Source organism: Cupressus sempervirens, chromosome 10 (assembly GCF_028749045.1).
Source record: "Cupressus sempervirens isolate cs-2001-9-10 chromosome 10, ASM2874904v1, whole genome shotgun sequence".
NCBI lineage: Eukaryota > Viridiplantae > Streptophyta > Pinopsida > Cupressales > Cupressaceae > Cupressus > Cupressus sempervirens.
Window position 1 is genome coordinate 759891118 of NC_143127.1, and position 25324 is coordinate 759916441.

The window sequence follows — 25324 nt, forward strand, 5'->3', positions numbered from 1 at the left end:
CAGCCACATTTCAGTCTTGTTTGAACCATATTTTTAAAAGGCAATTGCGCAAGAGTGTGTTGGCATTCTTTGACGATATATTGGTTTTTAGCAAGACTTGGGAGGAGCATTTGCAACACCTAGATGAGGTACTTAGCATTATGGAGGAGCATTCATTGTTTGCAAGGGAATTGAAGTTTGAGTGCAGATTGATTGAGATTCTTTACTTTGCACATGTAATTAGTGTAGATGGGGTTAAGGTACACCAGCAAAAGATACAAGCAATCCTAGATTGGCCGCCTTTGAGGAATGTATTAGATTTGAGAGGTTTCCTTGGTCTTTGCTTTTATTATAGGAGGTTCGCTAGAGGCTTCTCTTAAACAACAACTCCCCTCATTGCTCTCACATGGAAAGGGGCATTTAGGTGGATGGATGATGCATAGGTAGTCTTTGATAGGCTCAAGACAGTGATGAGCACATGTCCTCTTCTAACACTTCTCGACTTCTCTCACCCTTTTGTCTTAGAGTGTGATGATTCGGGGAACAAAATTGGCATAGTGTTGATGCGGGATAGGCACTTGATAACAAATGAGAGCCGGAAGCTCAAGAACAGTGAGAGATTGTATTCCACCTATGACAAGGAGATGCTAGCCATTATGCACGCCTTAACCAAGTTTAGATAGTACTTGGTGGGTGGAAAATTCACAGTTAAGACCGAGCACAACAGCTTGCGATATTTCTTAGAACAGAAGGATCTCAATGAATGAAAACAAAAGTGGGTCAGCAAGATTCAGGCCTATGATTTTGAAATCGAGTATGTCAAGGGTAAGAACAATATAGTTGTTGATGCACTTTCTAGGAGACCTTCAGTAGTAGAGTGTTGTGCCATTTCAGAGATATCAACAGATTGGAAGTCCTAGTTATTGGTTGAGTATTCTAAGAATACTCAAGCTTGTTAGATCCTGGATGGGCAGCTTCAGGACAACAGGTACATGGTATTTGATGATATGATTTTTTATACGGATAGGATTTACCTCGTGCCAAAGTCTACTTCAAGGTAAAAATTATGGATACTCTTCATGATGCACCATCAGCCGGACACCTAGGTTTCTTCACAACCTATAAGCAGGTCAGAGAAAGGTTTTCATGGAAGGAACTCAAGGTCGATGTCCTTCAACATGTCATATACTCTTCATAATGCACCATCAGCCGGACACCCAGGTTTCTTCACAACCTATAGGAATGTTAGAGAAAGGTTTTCATGGAAGGGCCTCAAGGTCGATGTCCTTTAGCATGTCAGAGAATGCCAGAATTATTAGCAGAACAAGTTAGAGTATGAGTTCCTCGCCGGATTATTATAGCCTCTTCCTATTCCAACACTGAATGGGGAGAGTATCTCCATGGACTTCATTACATGATTACCTAGAGTTCAGGGTAAAGATTCCATTTTTGTGGTTGTGGACAGATTGACTAAGTTTGCTCATTTCTATGCTATAGTGGTAGATTAGTCAGACTCTCAGGTAGTTGAGTTGTTTTTTTGAGAGGTTTTTTGTCTACATGGTCTACCTCAGATCATTGTGAGTGATAGGGATAGCAAATTTCTCGACACTTTTGGCAGGAATTATTCAGATTGGTAGGTACGAAATTGACACCTAACACGAGTTACCACCCACAAATGGACGGGCAGACTGAGATAGTAAATAAATGGGTGGAGGGTTATCTCTGGAACTATGTAGTGGGGCAACAAAGAGCTTGGGTTAAATGGTTATATTTAGGGGAGTATACTGTTACAACTCCTAGCACATGTCCATCTGGATGGCACTGTTTCAAGCTCTCTATGGCAACGGACCACTATTGGTCGTAGATTTGGCCTTATAGGACAACAGAACACCGCTAGCTGGAGATTGGATACAGGATCAGCAGGACATTAACAGATCTCTTCGGAAGAACATCCTATAGGCTCAAAATCAGCAGATGTATGCTGATCTCCATCGGACAGAGTGGAGTTTTGAGTTACGTGACATGGTTTACCTTCGTCTCCAAACTTACAGGTAGAGCTCCTTGACAAAGAGTGGATCTAAAAAGCTCCAGCCTAGATTTTATGGTCCCTATCGCATTACCAGGAGGGTTGGAGAGGTTGCTTATGAGCTGGACTTGCCAGATGACTGTAGAATCCATAATATTTTTCATGTGTCTTGCCTTAAGAAGGTGATTGGTTAGCATGTAGTGCCTTTTGTTGGATTGTACCCACTTGATTTGGAAGGGAAACTGGTTTTGGTTCCAGCTGAGGTGATTGAGATCAGAGAGAAGCAGCTGCGTAACAGATTCATCAGGGAGTATTTAGTCCGGTGGAAAGATTTGCCATATGAAGATGCCACTTGTGAGGGCGAATCAATCCTGCAGCATCTGACGCTGAGATTGCTTGAGGGTAACCAATCCTAGGAAGGGAGGACTGTAATGTCCCCTTCTTCGCGCTAGGCCTTTTTGGCGCCTTGTTGGTCTATCTCTCCATCCAGATAGGCTAATGACATTAAGCTTGAGGATGCCAGCTAGTCACAGGAATTTATTTGGTTTCGTTAGGGAAATATTTAAGATTGAGGAGTTTTTCTATAGTTAGGTCACTTTATTTTATAAAGTGGATTTAATAAAGTTACTTTATGACTTAAAGTCATTTTATAACAAAATTAACTTAAGTGGCTAAAAGAAGAAAATAACTTTTATCCCACATTGCCTAGTTTGTACTTCCCTTCATATCGAGGTTATAAAAGCAATGAGCTTCCTTGGGATTGGGACCATAAAATATAATATTATCTAAAAATGACAAAGGTTGCTTAAATGTGACTGGTTGCTTTGAGGGAGAAATCCCTTAAGGCAGTATTGAGGAGTTGAATGTAGCCCTGGTTGCTCTTTAGAGATTTCATTTAGTTGACGTGGAGTTTGAAGTGGTGATACTTGTTTATGTTGGGATTTGCTCCCAAGAATCAGGTTTTCCCTCAAAAATACAGTGGTAGGACTTCTGTTATCAGCTGGAAGTACAAAGGACAGGTCTGCAATATGTGAGAAAGACGACACAACCACTAGCAGACGTCGGATGATCATCTGGTCAGCATAACATTAAACCAGCAAGGCATCAGTTAACAGAGGACCATGCTGCTGGGTAGTCACTTTCCTCATGCGACAAGGGAGGAGTATGCCTTTCTGATCTACATATGGGTTTTGAGATGCTGCAGGTGACACAGCAGGAGCTTGGTGTACTATGTCCAACAACAGCTGTAGGTACGATGGTGGATTCGGGAGTGAGCACTCAATCTTCCATTTCCTTTGAGGAACTTGCCAGCCGTGATTGCATGGACAGTCTACTCTTCTACGACAACTCCAGGTTCCAATGTATTTAATTTGTGTTTTGTTTATTACAGTCATAGGTATGTAGCTCAAGATTGAACATAAATGTATGGCATTGCCAACTGATTGTTATCACAAGCCAACCAATAGATGAATCGAGAACCTGATTTTAAGTTTTTTTGAAGGTTGCTGTGAGTTTCTTTCTTCCAAGCATTCACATTTTGTATAGTTGCTTAGTCATTATATTGCACTTTGAGTTCAGATTCTTATGTTAAGACCCTCCCATACTTGAGGTTCCTTGCTTTCCATAGCTGATAGTAATTGAATTATTAATATCCTGTTAGTGAGGTTTTAGCACCAAAAATTTGTTCTCTCTTTAACAATGCATGTATTTGACCATGATAAGCTTCTGAACACATAAACTTGCCTCAAGATATTATCTTAGGTCCAATCAGGACTAAGGCTTTTCTTTAATGTTGTTACAACAACTAGTAAATAGCCTTATATTTTGACTTTTTCAAATCTTTCCTTATGTGCTAGTACGAGATCCACATTAAGAACCTTCCATTCCTCTTCATTATTTTATTTTGATCCTAGTATCTTTGAGTCACCACACTAGAATCTAGCAAGTATTTCAGCAGAAAAGTTTTGCTCTATAACAAAGCATATATTTGACCACTTTAGTTTGTGAGTCCAGTGACTTGCCTCCTCAAGACATTGATCTTATCCTCCAATCATTATGTTTTGACTTCTTCAAATCTTTCCTTATGTGCTAGTATGAGACATGCACCAAACACCTTCCATTCCTCTTCATTATTTTATTTCAGTCCTAGCATCTTGGAGACATCTACTAGAATTTATCTTTTCCATCCCACAATACATAACTTGCTTCTGCTATACTTGGTTTCCCCTTGGAAGCTCCATCAAAGTTCAGTTTTACATCCAACTTTGGAGACAATTAATTTATCTCTTTCTTTCATCTTTTAACCCATTAACAGGTATGTTTGGTCTTTAGATATTTTCTTCAATGATGTAAATAGTGGTGTATCTGGAGAGGATCACAATTTTTGTAGTAGCTGTGCCAAGTTATTAATTATCTTGCCTTTCCCTACTTAAAACTATTTTCTGGTTGTCTCTTTGTCAGGTTATGTACCAATGCCCATAGCTTATTGTTGATCTATGGAGCTATTTTTTGTTGGTACACATCAGTTCATGATCCTCTTAAATCATCAAGGGTAGTGGCAAATAGGAACACAATGTGTAGCTTGAGCTTGTGCCAGTTTGGCATGAATTTGTAAATATATTCTTCTCATTGGCAATGTGCCTGAGAGACACCAACAAGAATCATCATGCGTCATTTTGGTTGGATGTCTAAACCCACTAAGCTTCATCCCGGTTAAAGCGTTCTATAGATAAGGAGAGATGGTCATACACAAGATTTATCCCTAGCCAAAACAGTTAAAAAAAGTAATTATACATCTCTACTTGAATGTTACTTAATTAATAGCCATAATCTGGCATTTAATCTCTAATGGCATCATTCTGCTACTGGTGCAATCGTATCAGAATAATGAGTTGAAAATTCTCATAGCACATATTATGATATAAGAAGACAGTCATTGTCAAAATATTTTTCATAGAACTCTTTGCAACTGCATATGGATCCCACTTAGTTTGGATATCAATATGTATTATCAATCAGTGAGAGGTTGATTCTCTTGCTGCTCATGCTAATCTGCTATCTGCCATTGGAGATTAACATGTTTTATTGCATTGTAGTTGCAGGAAATGTTTTTTGTTTTGTTTTCTTTTTATTATATGAAATGCATGTTTCATTCTGCCCCATTAATTATCCTTATTTTATTTTGGTAGGAACAATAAGAAGGTTGCAAGAGCTGCTAACTCAACCAGATAATCAAATTTGTGCAGATTGCAGTGCTCCGTTCCCAAAATGGGCGTATGTATTTTATTTTTTCAGTATTATTAATTCTTTTAGTTTTAGCAACTTATTATTTTTAAGTCACATTTACTATTTTCTTTCAAGGAAACAAACATTCACATACATGGAAATAAATTGTCTGTTTAGAATTTATTTGATTTAGGAATTTCTAGAGCATTTTTTTTTTGTGATAGATTTGAATCTCCTCTTCCTAGTTACTCTATAGATGACGTGTAACAAACGGATTTTCATAACAAAATGAATAACTAATATCTGATTTCACATAGAAATGAAAGAGTTTTCTTCAACTAACTTTTGAAAACAAAACATCTTAAATCATTTTCATGAGACTTTAATTGGTTTAACTACTAATCGATTAACTGAAGTAATTGAAATAACGATTCTCTATCTTTCCTTGCATATAGTAAAGTAAATACATGATCAGTTACAAGAGGAATATAAATGTATATCAGGAATGGGAAGAAGAAACATACAAGAAGTAACTGGCGAGTCTTTAACTAGTTGTGCAAGCCTTGGCTTTCGGTAAGAGGAGAAGCATTGACTTAGGGTTAACCTTTTAACCTTGGACCATATCCATCCCCACACAATCTTTTGAAAAGAAAAGCCCTCCCTACCCTGGGATCGGGCTTGGGGTACTACTAGTCTTGCCACTTGAGCATTTCTGGTGTTTAGAATGTCTGCATAGTTATGGACGGACATGTCTAAATAACTGATACTACTGACATCAAGTGATCTTATGAAGACAAACATGCCCTTTAACGACCTTGGCCACAGTTTTTGGATGGGTTCTATTACTCGATCACCACCCTCGACTTGACAACAGGAGAACAATAAGTATGACCATGCATGAGCTATTAAACAATTTTTCTTTTTAAACTAATATATTATTGTTATATCATTTCTGATTTTGTTTCCATATTATTGTAGATTTCTTTATCACCTCTTCACCTCTTTTTTGGCCATTCAGCCGGGTGAGTCCCAAGTGTTTAAATCCTAGAGTAAACCAACTCAATCTGCTGATCCTCAGCTAGTGTATGAATAATTACATATTTCAATATATCGCAGCTTTTATGGCTTGAGAAAATTAATCTTAAGACTTGCAAAAGTACAATTAGATTCTGACTTACAGCAGTAAAAGAAATATGTTTGGACTCAACATGACAATTTGTCTTTTCTCAATATGGAAAGATTAGTCTCTTTGATAATACAATGCAGACTTCTCATGGACGTATTTCCTTCTCCTATAATTTCTAATGCAGGAATAAAAAGAATGAAGATGTATCACTCGAAAAGGGAAATGACCACCTAACTTTCTTTGACTTAATGATAACGTGAGCCCTGGCTTGATGTTTAATAGCTGGCTCCCTTATAGAAGCAATCCCTATGCAATATCAAAATATATTTGATTTCTGACCTTCAACAAGGGGTAGAAACAAGGAGTAAAACTGTGGAAAGATATACAAAAGTAAAATTGTGTGGAGCAATATATATATATCCGCCTTCTCTCGGCTTCCAAATATATGTAAAGGCATTCGATTTCTCAAAGGCTTCCAAGAAGCCGTAAGTTTTAAAAAAATGTTTTGCCTTCTTGGACGGTAGTGTGCATTTCGGTTTTTTGTAAAAAATTGAATAAATAAGGAAAATAATTTGAAGATAATAAATCAAGGATAATTTATAATATATTTCTCTACTTTCACGTAGATGTATTTATAAGATTGGCATCATAATATATGTCTTATCCAAAGTTGTATCTTTTATTACGTATATCTAAATACATGCTTAATTTGGAAGATTATTTTATCTTCTTGTACATGTATTTAAATGTACGTATTAGATAGAATCTTGTATAAAATGATATTATGGTGTCACCTTTATTTCTATATCTATGTGCACGTACATAAATATGTGTTACAATGAAATGATGGGAATGTCAACCATAAGTCATTAAAGATATGTACTTTAATTAAGTTAAAATCATTAATGTTTTAAATTTTTATCTAATAGCTCATGCATGTCCAAATGATTGTACCCTGTTATACAAGTTGCTAGATCCTTATCAAGATAGTTAGAGGTTATACCTATCGACCAGATAAATGGACTAAGATGGTACTCCATTCCGCTGATCCGTTTAGCAATGCTTCTCCCCTTTGTCTTCTCTTGCAATCACCCCTGCAACATTTTTTACAATAATAACAAGTTCCATGATAAATCCATAATAACATTTAACATAGATATTAGCAAGGAATTTAATTTTTAATCATAATTCTGAAACCAAGCAACTGTTAACTTACTATCATCATCATAGGATAAATAATGGATAAATAATAGGTAGACAAATAATGACAACAACATTTTCATAAAATACAACGGATATATTTAACTACCCTTTTCACATGATTAAGAAAGAAAATCCATTAAATTCAACAGCTATAATAAATTTAAATTAGGTCAAAATTTGGGATGTAACATGATGAAAACTCATTGTCAAGGAAACTAAACAATGAAGATAATGATATGAACTCCATGATGTTTGATGTTGAGAAAAATTGAGGGGTTTGCATTTTGTCCTGATATTAGTTGTAGATTCCAAATCCCTAATGCTCAGTAATCTATGTGACCAAGGTGCCAAATGCTGCAAACTTGTTTTCTATGTGGGCAACTAAGGGACAAACAATACCCTTTGCACTATGTACCCCGATATACCTATGTGTTAGCATGAACATATAAGGATGAGAACCTATTAAATAGATAACCTGCTATAAAACTATCTGAAAGTGTGCTTTATGAAAAACCCTTGTTGTTTTGCATATTCAAACATGACACTAAAATACACAGTAAAGAAAATGATTATAAAAGAAAACTGTTTGACTTTGAGCATGTTGAGGATTGTGGGGGAGAGAAAACAATAGATCAATGCCTTTGTCAGTTAGGCAACACAATCTTCAAATTTAATCAAACTTGCATTAATAGCAATTAATGCAATGCATTAATCAACACATCACAAAAGACTAGACTCTCCAAAGTGCACCAAGAAAGTAGGACCCTACACATAACTCACAAAAACCATAGATAGTTGCATACTCTTAAATGGATCTTAATAATCCATGCACATACCCATGCATCTCCTTTATGACCCCGAAAATATATCTTGCAAAAGCTTAACAAGAATTTTGCATTCATCTAGTTGGCTAACTAATTAAGAGTAGACTCAGAAACATACACCTTGCACTTGAAGACGCTCAATCAAGGTCCAGTCTACCCTCAATCATCCTTTCTACAATAGTTACATGCATTATTAGACATTTAGGATACACCTCGATCATTACGCTGATAATATATAAACACCCAGAACTGGAGTTATAAACAAGTGTCCACTGTAAATCTAATTTGATTGACTGGAAATGTGGAAGAACATTTCCCATGCCTCTACAATATAGTGCATTGATAAAATGCCCTACGATTTCCATTGTAGATCTTGTTTTGGAGGTGCTATGTGGCAAAAAAAGGTTTTGCACATCATAAATGAAATATGTGCATCATGATTTTCTTTGGATCAATGCCAAATCACATTAAAAACTTGTCCTTGAGCTCTGCAAATCGAAGTCTGTTTGGTGCAGCAATGGATGCATCTTTATGGCATTGCATAAGAGGTAGGTAGATGAAAGTGCACCTTTTAAGGTATCCCAGAGTTTTCTTGCTTGTGTACCTATCTCAAAGTTAGTTGCATGTCATATTTCTTTCATGTTTACCTCTTATTGTTCAAAAACCTTTGGTGGTCGAGCATTTTGCCTGCGGTGTGCTCAAGAAACATTATAATATTTGTTGGCCCACCAAATATTTTTGTTGGGTGTTGGGCTTGCTCCAAAACTTATGCCTTTTCCATCTACATCCCCAGTCAAGTGCTGGGCCTTGGGCTTGATTTATACCTTTTTCCTTGTGCCACCTTTGTTGTTTGTGTGTTGGGGATGAAGGTTCCTTGTAGAGGCTAGTACATTATAAACAACCAACAACCACCTTTCTTTTAACTAAGCCAATTTTGAACTCCAATTTTGATTTGGTGAATAGGTAGATGACATAGGAAGGGAATACACATCAAATAGCACAATATCAATGATGACGCATATAGAATATTCTTGGATTGGTTGTCATTAATGGGCAATCAAAGGTGTAGAGTAGATCATTAGAGCAGTACAACACAAAATGAGACAATAAAATGGTGTGCTGACAATTCTTTATTTTTTGTTTTCTCTCTTTGTAGAATAGTTCTTTGCATTTCTTGTTATTTATGGAGTTATGAGGACTATGCATTTGGCTTTGATATTTTGTTCTTAGGGTTTATATTTGTTTGAGTGAACTCTATTGTTACTTTCTTAACAGGGAACACTTGGGTGTTTCTTGTTGCTTTTAGTATATGCACTTTTGATTTCAATGAATCGATCCATTCATTTGGACATTGCTATAAATTTCTTTCCATTACACATGACACAACTAAGGTGCACCTGAATTTGTTCTGATGGTAAGAAAATTACTGTTATTTAATTAGAAAAAGTAGGGATTCTCAAGCCAGAGGGATAATGATTCCAAGGAATTGTTGAAATCTCAATTTTACCAACTTGCTTCCTAGAGTTTGGATTACATAACCCATTATATAAATAAGAAAGAAAATCTTGAATTTTCTTTTTGTATATAAAGATTCAGGAGCAACAGTAGTTATATTGATACTCTTGGTCATAGTTATAAGATTTAGACTCGACTCAACAACACAAAATTTAGACTTGGACCAAAGACTTGGCATAAAACTCGGCATAGACTCAGCAAAAAACAAAACCTCATAATAACACAAAAAACAAGAATTAAATGCATTTAGAGAATATAAAGTCTAGTTTGACGACCAGTTTATCACAATTCAAACATTACATGTAATGAACTCTCAAAACTCGAAATTTTTTCAGTTTTAAAATCAAAGAATGCATTGCAATACAAAAAATCATAAACAATAAATGCATAACAACCTTATAATTTATAACTATTTACACATGAATGCATGTAGAAATGAAAATCAACAAATGCAATCTATAGCTTCTATCTTTCCTTTTGAAGTTTTAATCTATCAAGCCTTGAATTACAAAAAAGTCATTTAGCAAAATGATGGTAGATTGTTTTGTAAATGTCTTCATTTTCTTCCATTGTATCCAATTTTGTTGCTTATGTTTGATGATATGATCATCCTTATAATTTATAACTATTTACACATGAATGCATGTAGAAATGAAAATCAACAAATACAATCTATAGCTTCTATCTTTCCTTTTAAAGTTTTAATCTATCAAGCCTTGAATTACAAAAAAATCATTTAGCAAAATGATGGTAAATTGTTTTGTAAATGTCTTCATTTTCTTCCATTGCATCCAATTTCGTTGCTTATGTTTGATGATATGATCATCTTTGAATCCTTCCAGTCATCTACTTGTTATGCTGATGCTTTATTGGGTGAAATGAATGCATAAGAGCAAAATATAACCAAAAAATGTTGAAATTCAGTTAAAAAGGCGTGTTTGTTATGTTGAAGCACCAAAAAAAGAGAGCTTGAGCTCAAACTTAAATAGTCCAAGCTCGAGACTTAGAGAGGCTTGGAGCTGGATTCAGTTGAGTACTCTCCAAAATGCAACTAGACTTGGTCCAAGAGTTTGGTTGACTCATCTTGGCTAGCTAAGGAACTCATGTTTATGCAGTCCTTTAGAGTACTTGAAGAGCCTTCAAACTATGTTCACGATCATCAGAATCAAGAGCTTTCAGGCTTGTTGCATATAGTTGCATTGGCATTGGTTTTTCTAGTTTAACTTTGGAATCCTTCTTTATGAATTATTTATGATGCCAAAAAGAGCGAAGAGTATGATAGTTAATAAACCTAGTACTAATATCCACCCTTGAAGTCAATGGACACAATCACATTTGTGGATGGGAAAGTTTTGGCATGGCCAAAAAATTCTACATATAAGAAAGGTAAAACTATAGTTATAAGACAAGGATACTTATACAAACTCTGCACTGAACCTAAACACACACTCATTTATGAAACTTATTATTGAGATCTATCATAGAAGATTAGAACATGTACACTTTCGTGCCCTAACCTCTGTGGATAAATTGGTAAGAGGACTACCCAAGCTAAATCCAACTCATAGTAGGACTTGTTAAGGGTGTGACTTAGGGAAAAACATCAAAGGGTCCTTTCAAAATAGTTTGAGCATAACTAAAAATATATTGGAATTAGTCCACTGTGACCTATGTGGACCTATGTCTACACCTTCCAAGAAAGGTGCATTTTATTATGTATTTTTTGTAGATAACTTCTTCAGAAAGACATGGATCTACTTCTTGAATTGTAAAGAATCAAAAGAGATCCCTAAAAGGTTTATGGAGTTCAAAGTCCTAATAGAAAACTCCTTTGGAAAGAAAATTAAAACATTAAGAATTGACAATTGAAAAGCGTTCACTTCAATTTTTTTTAAAGGATTTTGTGTTGCTGCTGTGATCAAGAGGAAGTTTAGTGTACCCGATAATCCTCAACAAAATGGGGTAGTTGAAAGGGAAAAAAAAACTATTGTGGAGGCTGCAAAATTAATGATGTATGACCAAAACTTAGACACCTCATTTTGGGCAGCAACATCTAGAGCAGTTATTTACATCCAAAACATATGTCCACATTCACATCTTGATAACAAAACCCCTGAAGAGGCTTTTACCGACCTAAAACCCGATATAAGCCATCTAAGGATATTTGGTTGCCCTGTGTATATTCATATGCCCAAAGAGAAGAGGTCAAAACTAAAACCTTCTAGTAGGAAAGGAATTTTTGTAGGCTACAGTGAACCTCAAAAGCCTACAAAATTTACATTTCTAGACAAAGACAAATAGAACCGAGTCGAGATGTCATATTTGGGGATGACATTGCTTCAAAAGGGCAAAGAGCTCAAATGAGTTAGAAATTCAGAACTTAGCCTCAAACATGGAGGAAGACCCTTCTCCTGAGATTCAGAGGGAGTATCTAGAAGAAACCTCAAATGAAGTCCAACCTAAACTTGAGAGTCAGAGGGAGCAATAAGAGGAAAATCAAAACATCCACAATAAGAAAAGATCACTGTGGGCTAGGAAGATTGTTGAGGAAGCTGAAAAATTTGCAGCACCTAAAGGCATTTTTAGAGAACGTAAGAGGCCTAACAAATTCTCAAGCTATGTGGCCTTAATGAGTGAAATTATGAAGTGAAAACCTACTAGTGTACCCGAAGCTCTCCGACAACAAGTTTGGAAAGATGCCATGAGAGAAGAGTATCAATCCATTTTGAACAATGATGTTTGGGATATAGTACCTAGGCCTAAAGAGAAATCTGGTGTCTCATCTAAATGGCTCTTCAAAATTAAAAATGTTGCAGATGGTAGTATAGAGAAACACAAAGCTCATTTTGTTGCTAGAAGGTTCTGTCAAAAGAAAGGAATTGATTATGAGGAAACATTTGCACCTATTGCCGTACATACTTTTGTTAGAGCAATCATAACTATTACAACAGCTAAAGGCTGGAAGATACACCGGATGGATGTGAAAGCTACACTCTTGAATGAGACTATCAAAGAAGTCTACTTGGAACAACTTGAAGGGTTTGTAACTGATAATGCAACATCTCATGTGTGCAAATTAAAGAAAGCCCTATATGGACAAAAGCAAGCTCCTCGGGCCTGGTGTGAAAGGATCAACAACTATCTCATGGATCTAGGGTTCACAAAGAATGTTGCAGATCTAAACCTTTATTTTAAAATTATCAAAAGTGACATGCTAATACTAATCCTTTATGTTGATGATCTACTAATTATAGAAGATGATCATCTTATTGCTCAATGCAAAGGAGACTTGGCTTCAGAGTTCTAGATGAAGGACTTGGGTATTTTACACTACTTCCTAGGTTTGGAAGTCTGGTAGAAACTTGATGGTTTTCTTCTAAATCGAGGAAAATACACTATTTGATATTTTGAAAAGATTTGGGATATTAAATTGTAGGCCAATGTCCACATCCATGGAAACAAACTTACATAAATTAAAAGAGGGAGCAACAGAATCCAGTTTTTCAGATCCTATCCTTTATAGATAGATTATCAGATCCTTGATTTACTTGGTCAACACTCGACTTGACATTTGCTATGCAGTGAATGCCTTGACTCAACTTATGTGTGAACCACGGGAGATACACCTTGTTGCTGCAAAACACATGCTGAGGTGTACCTATAATCTAATATTGGATATGGTCTAAAATATAAGAAAGTTGACCTAGATCTACATGGACACTCAAATTCAAATTGGGCTGGGATTCTGACTGATTGAAAGAACACGTTCGGATGTTGCTTCAGTTTGGGATCAGCCATGATTTCTTGGATAAGCATAAAACATTCTTCAGTAGCACAAAGCTCTACAGAAGAAGAATACATTCCTCTATGGGAGCTAGAGAAGCAACATGACTTAGAAAGTTGATTGTTGGACTATTTGGTGAGCCCTTGAAGCCTACCACTATCCATTGAATCAATCAAAGTTGTATCAAGATCTCAGTGAATTCACTATTCCACAATCGGTCCAAGCATATAGACTCCTTATCACCATGTGAGGGATATGGTTGAAAGGAATGCAATTCAGTTGGAGTATATTACTACAAGTAATCAAAGAGTAGACATTTTCACCAAGCCTCTCTCCAAAGTCAAAGTGGAGCACTTCAAAAAGAAACTTGGTATGGTTGAAATGTAATTTATCAAGACTAAGTCTCATAATTGTTTTATTTGTACTAATAGATATTGTAAAAGATGTTTAATGTGTAAACTCTTTCGTTATATGCATGACTCTATCACTCTATGGGCCCCCTGTGTACATTACTGAAAGGTGACGATCTTTCTGATAATATACATATGTATTCGACATTGTAAGATGACGTCTTTACAATGTTCACTGTCATAATGAAAACCATGTGACTTGATATTTGTATGCATTTCATGATAGTTAGTATCTCTTGAACATTTTGATGGATATCATGAGACATGATATCTATTGTAGATCATTATGTTCTCTACAAGATAATTGTGGTGGATATTATGTGACGTAATATCTATCAACATGCCATGATATGTTTTGGTGGACATCATGAGACGTGGTGTTAGTGCACATACCATAACTACAATATATGAATGTCATCTGACTTGATGTTTTGTATATTCCTTGATATCATGAGTTAGGTGACATCTAAACCAATTCATACTAGTGAAGAGGGAGTGTTGAGATATGATAGCTTTGGTTAGATAAAAGATTACTGATCATGACAACTGTATACACATATGCATGTATACAAGTTCACCATGTGAACAAATATATATGCACACATACACATACATATAAGCCTTGTGAATATCTTGCCATTTGAAGTTTACCAATGATCATCCTTGTATTTATCCTAAACTATTCATATAAAATTCAGCATGAAGAAGTCTGTACGTTCAGATTTTATCTCTTGGTAATTGAACAAATTGTTCCTTGACCAAATTGATCAAATTGTTATCATATTGGATGGAGTGCAGGATCCTCTATATTCAGATCAGAGGCTTTGTTAGTGAATTTGTTTATTAACTAAACAAATAAACAAAACTTGCCCGATAACCATCGGTTCTATTGGAGAATTATCAACATGCCTTTGTGTCTCTTCAAAGAGACATGTTATAAACTTTTATAACCATCAATCTCCTGCCTCTTGAGACAAATATATACAATGAACGAACTCAACAGATAATCATTGAAATCCATAAATGATTCTATCTTCTTAGATCAGGACCTAAGATCAGTAATCAAAATATATTCAATCTTGGCGAGCAGTTTTCAGTATTGATTTAATTCAGATCCTTTCTACTTTGATTATCACCTCCAAGCAAAGGTTAGATTAGCATCCACCAAATCTATAAAAAGCCACTATATATATTAGTCTCATCATAGGTTTGATTCACATTCACAAAGTCAATCTCTTGTTATAACTTTTTTCAAAATGTTTTTTTGTTATTGCTTGGAGAGGCAGGCTTTCTTTTGATTTGTGCATTCTTTGATCAAATCCATGAGACTCAATTGGGCTCAAGCAGTAACAAAAAATACCACATTTCAGTAACTTGGGATGTCTTAGAGAATTATCCTAAGAATACCATGAGTTAGTATCCCATCAAAACTAATAGGTTTGAACATGAATTGAGGAAAACAAGACAAGTAACATTGCCAAACTTTCCCACCTAATTGTAGCTCCTTGTAGAAGCAACCTACTATTTTGTATCAGCTAAAAGAAAAGACTTTTTGAATTGCAAGTGTAGAGATTGCCTTTACTAGCTCAACTAGAAGAAGTCACTCCTTGAACTCATAGTGGAGGGACAACCTCATTCACTATCTTAGCTAGAAGAAATCATCAATTGGGGTGTCACTAGTGAGACTCGGGGACTCCCCTCCCCTCCCCCCCGCCAAAAAAAAAAGAAAAAAGAAAAATTTGAAGTATTGACCCTTGCACCGGATACTCGAAGTACCCCCACCTCCGCCATTCTAAAATCGGGATGGGTATTTGAATTTTTATTTGATTTTTGAATGTTACTGTTGGGTATCTACTATGTTACTATGTTGAATGTTCAATTGTTTTATTTCATGGCGCTTTTTTGCTATGTTTAAGTATTTCAATTTGGAATCAATGTAACACCCATTGTCACACATTGCCAAGGTTGGAATCAACATCATACCATTCAATAGACGAGGATGTCATTATAATGAGGTGGAATGACACCAGTCTGAGAAGAACAATGGAAATGATGGAATTTATAGTGAAGCCACGCAATTTGTAAGGGCTGCTCAAACAAGAAGATCAAAATAGTATATGATGCTTGTGCAAGTGAGGTATGTGTTCCATAACAAGAGATAACTAATAACTATCTTCCCCTCTTGAGGACATGCTAGTAGGAAGCAATGTACACATAAACCACCACCATACTTGATCCACAAGATCTACCTCAAGCAGCAGAATTTCAAGTTCCTAGGAACCAAAGAATTTGATGTTCACTAAAACTTATAATTTTTTTGGGGTCATAGGAAACAAAAACCACTTAGTAATCATTGATCAAGTCAATAGCCATCATTTCATTGAAGCATCAAAGTTGTCTAAAATCACAGATCATGGATTCTTTCTTCAACACCCCCCTCAAGCCTCACTCTTTCTTAAGCTCTCCAAGTTGGAAGCATCTCAATTAGGACACCCCAAAATGCTCCAAATTCTTATCTAATCAAAACTAAAGCAAAATATGATTTTTTGCCCAATCAAAACTAAAACATAACTTTTTGGCACAATCCTAATCAATAATGAATATTACAAAACACAAGAGTTGGCAAATACTTAATGGCTGATATCACACGAGCATGCCATAGAAACCTAGACCTTTTATCTAAATGATCTTGGTCTTGTTGTGTGGTTTTAACAACCCCCTCTTTTTTTGATTTAGCAAGTGGGGATAGTTGTCTTAGGTGGTTTTAGTTGGCAACATTTTTTTTCGAGTCTAGGATGAGTTTGGACAATTTTGGCTTAGTAGGGAGCAATTTTGGTCTTAGGCTTATACAAGCATTTTGATGCCACTTAGGGGAATCTTCATGGTCCAAGTCTAAGAGGAAAGTGATTTTTTTTGGTTTGGGAGAGATGGGTTTCTATGTTGGGAAAGGGGACGAAGTTTGTGAAAGAACCAAGTTGTGGTGGAAATTGCAGATCTTCCAAAAACTCCCCTTTGGTGGAAATTTCGGATCTTCCGAAATCTACCCTTTTGTGGAAATTTCGGAACTTCTGAAATCTCCCCTTTTGTGGAAATTTCGGATGTTCCAAAATCACCCTCCTCATTTCTCCCAAAAATTTCAAAACTCGGGACTTTATTTGGTTGCAACTTAAGAATCACAATTTTAGAATGATGCAGGGAAGAAATTGATAAATTTTCTAAAGGATTTTCCACTTCAGTGGAAATTTCATAACATTGGAATTTTCCGCCGTTGGAAATCTTGCATCTTCCTAAATTTCCTCACATTGAGTCTCCCAAGTTTTACCATCCTCTAAGGCATTAGAGGTCGACTATGGCATGAGGCCAACACTATGAATAAGAGTAGATCAAGGAATCACCAAGGAGCATTCAAATGAGGAATTTTAGGAACATTGTGTCGGGTGGAAATTTTGCAACTTTGGAATTTTCTACTCCGGTGGAAATTCCACAACTTTGGAACTTTCCACTTTGTAGAAATTCCACATCTTCTCAAAAAAGAAAGAAAAAAAAGTTGAGGAGAGGTGAAAAAAATTAGAAATAAAAAATAAAAACAATAATAAAAAATGGTTTTGGATTGAGATGAGATTATAATTTGCCTCTACTTTGCTGGATGGTTGGTCTTACATTGGGATGAATTTTGTTTATTATTGATGTGATTTTATTTTCAGTTTTTTTCCACAAGCTTAATGCTTTTCTCCTTTGTTTTGCAAGGTGAATTCAAGAGGGATAAGGGTTGAATTGAAAATCATTCTTGGAGAATTAGAGCATTGTTGGTACACATAACCTCCATCGTCACACCAATAGAAAGAGAAGGTAGAGGGCAAGGTAATGATCAAGGCCTCAAAACTTCAAGTGGATACTACAAGAAGATGACTCAAGCCTAAGGACTCAAGTGAGAAGGAAAGATTCATGTTTAGGTTATCGACTCACAAACTCAAGTCGAAATCAAGAGGAAATTCAAGGAAGCACAAAGGATCTAGCTACATGAGGACATATCCAAGGAAAATCAAGAGAGATCAAGTTCATAGGTTTGTGAAGATGCAAGTAGTTCAAGTCAATTCCATGAGGAAATTTCGAAGGATGGAGAAAATCATAGATGTTGGGGACACTCTACAAGCCATGGCTCCAAGCATAGGATAAGGATGATGACGTGGTAATTGTTTGCCTCCTCCAATTAGAAAATTTATGTTTCAAGCACACTTAATCATAATGTGCCAAGTGTCCTATTTTCTCATTGGCTATCAAAATCATTGTAATTTTCTTATTGGCCTGTGAATTGCTGCCTTCATGTAATTGGTTGCAAATTTGGCAACCCTAATTAGGGTTGTGGGAAGAAATTTTGGCCCTTATCTTCACTCGATCTTGGCCCTTAGTTGTAATGGAAGTACTATAAAAGGCCAAGGCGTTCTCATTTGTAATTCATTAGTTTTTAGATTGGAGGAGTTGGCTTAGAGTTAACAGGAAAGATTAGAGAGCTAGAGTAGGATAGCTAAGGAGAGACTTGATCAAATTGTTGCTATGACACTTCCAAAGTAATGGATAATTCATTGTTGGTTCTTCATGGTGGATTACTTAAATATTGCTTTGTAGTATTGCATGGTTTCCTCAATCTTTCACTTAGAGTAGATTTCTTTTCATATTGAATTAATTTGGTTGAATGGAAGTTATTGTGGATATTTTCTTGCTTAACTCGAACAAATCCAGGCCACTAGCCGCTTGTCGACTATAAGGGTACCTTGCTTGGAGAGTGGATATTGATGTGAAAATTAGTTGTGTATTCCTTAGAAGCTTGCACTAGGTGGGTGGAGCTGCTAGTGAGATTACATCTAGTAGAGTCCAAGTTCATCCATGATTCCTCGCATTCGTAGTAGATGTAGAAGTAGAGGTAGTAGAAGTTAAGTTTAATTTGAAGAGGATTTTTGAAAATCAAAACTATACATTCATTGCACATTGTAGAGCCAAATCTTTAGAAGTGCAAGAGTTGGTATCCATTGAATGAATAACATAAGTCCCTTTGTGATATCCAACATATAACATCATAAGACTGAGTGAAGTCCACGATTAAGAAGGAACCTTGAAGTCATTTCATGATCTTACTTTGCAAGCTTAGCATGAGAGACAACCTTATATCAAGAGAGGATTGAGTGTTTGGTGTTTCTCCTTGAAACATTAGGTATTTGATTCTGTGTGTTGTAGTGGAACAAAACTCACATCAACTGGTCTCACATATATGTTCTAACTTATAAGCAATCTTAACTTTCCAAGTTCAATAAGAAAGCAAACCAACACATATTTATTCATCTAAATTTATAATGCATAGAGAAATACACGATGGTCGCTAATAGCTACTATTATTGAGATATATCCATATTCTTCACCTAGAGTAATCCTTCCCAATTTTTTTCTAAAAGACGATATTTATACATATAGGTTATTTTAGCCTTTTAGTAGTTTGAAAAGAGTCATTAAAGACCTTTTTTTTGCATATAAGGTCAAACTTTCCTTCAACAAATTTTTTTTTGAAATTTAATGACACAATCTTGAATGTGAAGAAGATTCACATGCCCATTCCACGCTAGAAGCTGACATGGAGAACCTCCAAATGTATAAAATGAGAAACAATTTATCACTTGCAAGATCAAGTTTATTTTCAGGCATTCTTGTGCGTTAGAATTTGATTGTGAGCATGATACTCATTATCTAGAATGTGAGAATGAATTATAGGATTGCATCGCTTCATTCATGCCTAATTTTAGTTCTATGCTTCTAGCCCATTATCTAGTTTTTTCTTGTCTTTCTTTTATTCAACTTGCATTTTACAATTAGCTCATTGCTATATATTAAACTTAACAACTCTATACAAGTACATTTTTTTGTATTTTGACTTGTTTTTTGTTGCAATAGCTGGTTTAAATCTCGTCATATTTGCAATAAAGAAATCTCCAATGATAGACATTCTCACTTTTCTTTTATCTACTAACTATTCACAGTGCAATCAATATTACTACAATTATTTCTTTAGCCACTGATGCAACTTTTTGTGTACTTTGCAAACACTTTTGCTTTCACATTTGTGTGCTTTTCTTGACTCAATACAATTTTAGTGGTTGTTTTTTTGACCACTCTTCATTTGGAAACACTTTCAAGAGTGGACCATTTAAAGATGGCTTTGAGCCTTTATAGTTATGCAGTAAGTCCATACAACCATTTTCCAATAAAGACTATTTTATGCTTATCTCCTTTCTTTATTAGTACTCTTCCTTGGAAGTCTAGTTCAACTATGCAAACTTAGATGGGATCACCTCAACAAAGCCAATCTCATAATAACTATCTTATACCAATCTTAATGCCTCCTCTAATCCTAGATCACAAATACATAGGCATTGAGACTACAAGTCGACATGACAGATATAATTATTAGAAAATATAGGTCCTGTCATAAAGGGAAAATCAGAGACCACATAATTAAGCAAATTGACATCTGCAGGATTAAAGATAGGTCCACACCTGATCCAAGAAGAGATCCCCAAGGCCGAGGAAATCCTTGATACCACAAAAACTTGCAAAAGCAAAGAACCACACGTTACTTGACATAGGAGGAAATGAACTCGCAATGTGCAAGAGAAAGGATAACCCTTTGGCGAGATCAAATTAAGTTTTGTGAACATAGGAGAGTGATCCACAATAGGCCCTCTATAGTTAATTAATTGTGCAGAAAGAAGGAACACGAAAAGAAAAAGCCATTACACGAACAATAGACATGAATAATAAACAAGGAATGTGTTTGGTTGATGCAAGATTGCCAAAGAACCCAAGATGCCCCTGCATCAGTTTTGAATTAGAGTAACAGATTGAGGTGATTTGAGTTACCCTCAAAATTGGGGATGACCTCGTAATTTTCTTCAAAAGGGGATTAGAGAGGGAAAAAAGGTGTTCTTAGAAATAATGTTTGGCTCCATAGGGCTACAAACAAAGTCAAACTTGTCTTTTCTCACACCTTCAGATTGGACTACATTTGAAGTAGGGATATCAAAGCCATCCTTGATAGGGCTATTAGTGGTATTCTTTTTAACCTTCTCATCCACCAAAGATAGAGTTAAACAAGGGGCCATTTTTCTTGTTATGACCATTTTTCTTATAGTGGAAGCATGCATTTTGATTACCCAAAAGGGTAACATCCCATTCAAATTTAGCCTCATCCAAAACCACAACTAGTTTGTTACGAATGTCTACCTCGGGGGCTAGGGCAATAAGAACCCTAACATTGTGTCGAGGTAAGGTAATTTAGATTCTTCGACTTGAAGAACAAAACTCAACTTTTAAGCTTTTGAGGGAGAAATGTCCAAAATTCGGGTTGGAGGTTGACAACTTCAAGCCAATGAGGCAAGATCTAGCCAAAACTTGATCAATCTTGCCTTCAACTAGCCAAGGGAAAGCCCTAAAAACTGTTGTGTTCACATTTGAAAAAGTTATTTTAATAACTTTATCTTGCATAGCATTATTCTTGAAAAAAAAAAAAAATTCTTTTTGAAGCATTCTGCAAAAACGTATGAGAATGCCTAGTTTAATACGCCATATTTTGTTCATCCAATCATCAAAGAATCTTCTTGAAGGAAAATAATCATAATTAATAGAAGCAAAATAATAGCTACACTCCTCATCCTTGATCTCTCATTCCTAGTGGCAACCTTCATGTCATCATTAGGAGAGAGATGAAGGGTTTTGCAAGAATCTAGAGTGGCCTTACTGTCTCCTCCTCCTACGGGGCTAGAAAGATTGGTTCTTCTACATCCTCCAGCTCCTTTAGTGGCAGACCCCAAAACTCCTTAGGTTTTCATTGAAGCTATCGAGAAGTGTCTATTAAACTTGGTTGAATGAGGGAAAATTTCCTCAAATTCTTCACTAAGAACTTTCTTGTATGAAGGTTTTCACCCACATCTCCTGTAGAAGGTAACTACTCAACATCCTTCACCCTCTTGCCATCTTTATTACCTTTATGAATTAATGGCTTCACACTCGTTCGTTTACAGCTATTAACCGCCATTATTCCTATTCAAAGTGGAAAACTCAACCTAGGCTCATATGGTCGAACTCCAAAGGCAATGTGAGACAGGGTACACATTGGAAGTAAAGGTAGAGAATATTGATCAAGGACCAAAACCCAGGATTAGGATTGGGTAACCACTAAAATGAAAAAAACAAAGAGAAAAGTGTGGTGTAGGCCCCCAAATGACACTTAAGTGTGTACTAGGAAATAGATCAAATCACGAGCTCCAAGGCTGCAAGTTGTAGACGCTCCTTCCTCTTGATCACTTGCATCATAATAATAATAATTTATTAATTATTATAATGTTCTTATCAAAGCTAATATTACCTATTTTTTTAATCCATGTTAATTTTTTTTTATAACAAATAATATAAAGGAATTGTATGCACATTTTAATGTCCATGCACGTATATACACGTATCCCTTATATGATGCAGATGTAAGCATATGAGTATGCAAGAGTTTTATATGTATATTTGGATAGCCATGTGCTTAAACACAAATGACATTCATGATACGAGGTTATATATAGAAATGCACAATCATTTCATTAAATACAAAATCACACAGTAAAATCTCTATTAATTTTACCACTACAGAGGTCCAATAATTACACCAACATGGTCATACGAAGATAAGGCAAGTATCAAAATTGACGACGTACATGTCTAATAAAGTTACCATCACTAAGGAAACAACCATAGCATGAGTATATACATCTGCACAATTCCAAAAAAAACATGACATCATAAATGATTAGAAAGAAAGAGAGACATTTTACTAGAAATAATTTGTTGCAATATTAGTAACTTGTTAAAGTTTTCCAGTTTTTGATATATTGGATGGGGTAATAATTGCTTTAATTATCTTCAACTTTCTAGGTCTTGTAATGTAGGAAATACCTAAAATGTGGGTTTATGATCTATTTTATATTTTTTCATGCTTGTAAATGTAGATTGTTTTGCTAGCATAATCATGGGAAAGCAGGTTATTCTAAGTCATTTTTCATTTTGTTGAAGGATAGGTCAACAAATATTGGTGTTTTTATTTGCATTAAGTGCTCTGGTGTGCATAGAAGCCTTGGTGTCCATGTATCTAAGGTATCCTATACTCTCTCTCTCTCTCTCTCTCTCTCTCTCTCTCTCTCTCTCTCTCTCTCTCACGCATGTGCACACACACACAATTTTTTTTATCTTTGTTTGTGAGTAATTTATTGAGCCTATGAAAGAAAACACTCTTGGCACTTAATTTCATTAAATAGTGGTCCTGTTTTTCATAATTTAATATTCATGTAGTAGTTTCCAATCACATCTTAAGTTTGTTATCATTCATAGCTTTTAGAGGATAACTAATCATAAGTTTACAAATGATTTAGTTTTTGTCCAAGTGTTTGCCATGAGCATTCTGGTGTTCAAGTTGAAGGATGATGGTTTTAGGGTTTGTTAATAATCAATTATTTCATTCACACATTACAAACCAAGACATGCTTGGGTCATGGGATTGGTAGTCATTTGGTAATTTTATTTTTAATGAAGGCTCTTTTTTCAACATTGTGTTTCAAATACCATAACGATTCATTGTTAGAATAGGATGCACCAAATACACATACACACCCATAGACAAACTGCAATTTTTGTTAGTTTACACAAACTTCATCATTTGTTTGATTCTCTAAGAAATTGTTGACTTTATTCTATGGTTATTAATCTTGAGAACTATTATACGACCTCCAAATTTGGCTGCTAGCTAGAACGCATGAGTTGTTTTGAACCTATTAAAAATTGATAACCTTGACTTTTGCTTCCGTTCATGCATAATTAAATGGAACCAATGCAAATAATATTGGCACACAATCAAATTTTGTTGTTTGTGTGGTACCTCTATACCAATATCTCTTCCCTTGTAAGCTTTCTAAAAGACAAACACTTTTTGTAGCCATTTATAGTGAAAGAGTTTCCCGCTACAAGCATTTTAATGAGTATAGATAGTGATAAGCCAAATTTCTATCAACAATGTGATTATTTGTTTATTTTTGATAGTGCTAGAGAAATATTTTGTTTTGTTTTTAGGGGTTGTTACAAGCTAAGGTTACCTTGCACAAAAAGATTGACTTGTCAATGCCTGAAACAACCACCAAATTTATAGAACATAACAGGCAATTAAACCATGTCACAAATCTCGAAGGGGAAAATTGCCCAAGGAGATTTGAACTTGTGACCAAGCTCTGATACTACTTGTTACAATCTAGGGTTTCCATTGCACCAAAAGATCAACTTGTCATTGCCCCATACAACTACTAGACTTATAGAACATAGGAGGCAGTTAAACCATGTCACAAATCAAGGATGGTGAGGGGTAGGAGATGTTGACGATGATGAAAACAAAGACCTAAATCCAATCAAAAGGGAAGATAAGATGGAGGAGGTTGCTCTTGATGGGAATTGTGGCAACAAATTAGATGTGCCACTCCTTGAAGGGCTAATGTTTCTTTAGATTGCTTTGCAAAGGAGGTGATTTCCATAGCTCAACCCAAACTTCTTTGATGCAATACATTCACACTATTAATCACCTAAGGAAAATCCCATTATGCAAATTAGGATCTATGGGGCAAATGGTGATTTATTCACTTGTGCCTGAAGTAAGTTGGAGAAGATGCGGATTAGAGATTTTTTAGTTCTTTGCTATGCTTTTCTACAAGTTGATCAATACAACATACCTCACATTGTCGAGTAGGGAGTGGAAATCGGTAATGCACACTTTAGAAAGCTGGTTGAAGAAGTATATCTCTTCTCAAAGTCAATAAAGGGGGCCCTAGTTAAATACATTGACAGTTTTTGAGCATCTAGGGTGAGTATTTAGATCCTTTTGTCATGGAAATGTCTCTAGCATCTGGTGAACACCATGATGAACACAAGAGTGAATGGACTACTTGAGGAAAAATTTTAAGATGGTATTTCTTTGACAACCTTCAATTTTCTTAAAGACTACTGTTGTCTTTGCTGATAAAATTTTGTCTATATGCTTCAAGATTCCTCTAGATCCTATGATTGTGAAGTCAAGAGAGAGATTCTTTAATTGAGATATTGGATTCTTGTGAGTTCAGCTTTGATGAAATCAAAATAGTAGTTAGTCTCGAGGCAATGATGGAA

General features: G+C 35.5%; 1 protein-coding gene across 6 annotated transcripts in view; it reads left to right on the forward strand.

Moving 5' to 3' along the window:
- LOC149536087 (ADP-ribosylation factor GTPase-activating protein AGD12-like) overlaps positions 1–25324 on the forward strand; it is an 81431-nt gene that overhangs the window by 9020 nt on the left and 47087 nt on the right. For all 6 annotated transcript variants that reach the window (XM_089806761.1, XM_089806758.1, XM_089806760.1 and 3 more), the window contains exons 3-4: positions 5194–5278; positions 23200–23275. In XM_089806761.1, coding sequence (XP_089662887.1) covers positions 5194–5278; positions 23200–23275 — 161 coding nt within the window. The remainder of the gene's footprint in view (positions 1–5193; positions 5279–23199; positions 23276–25324) is intronic.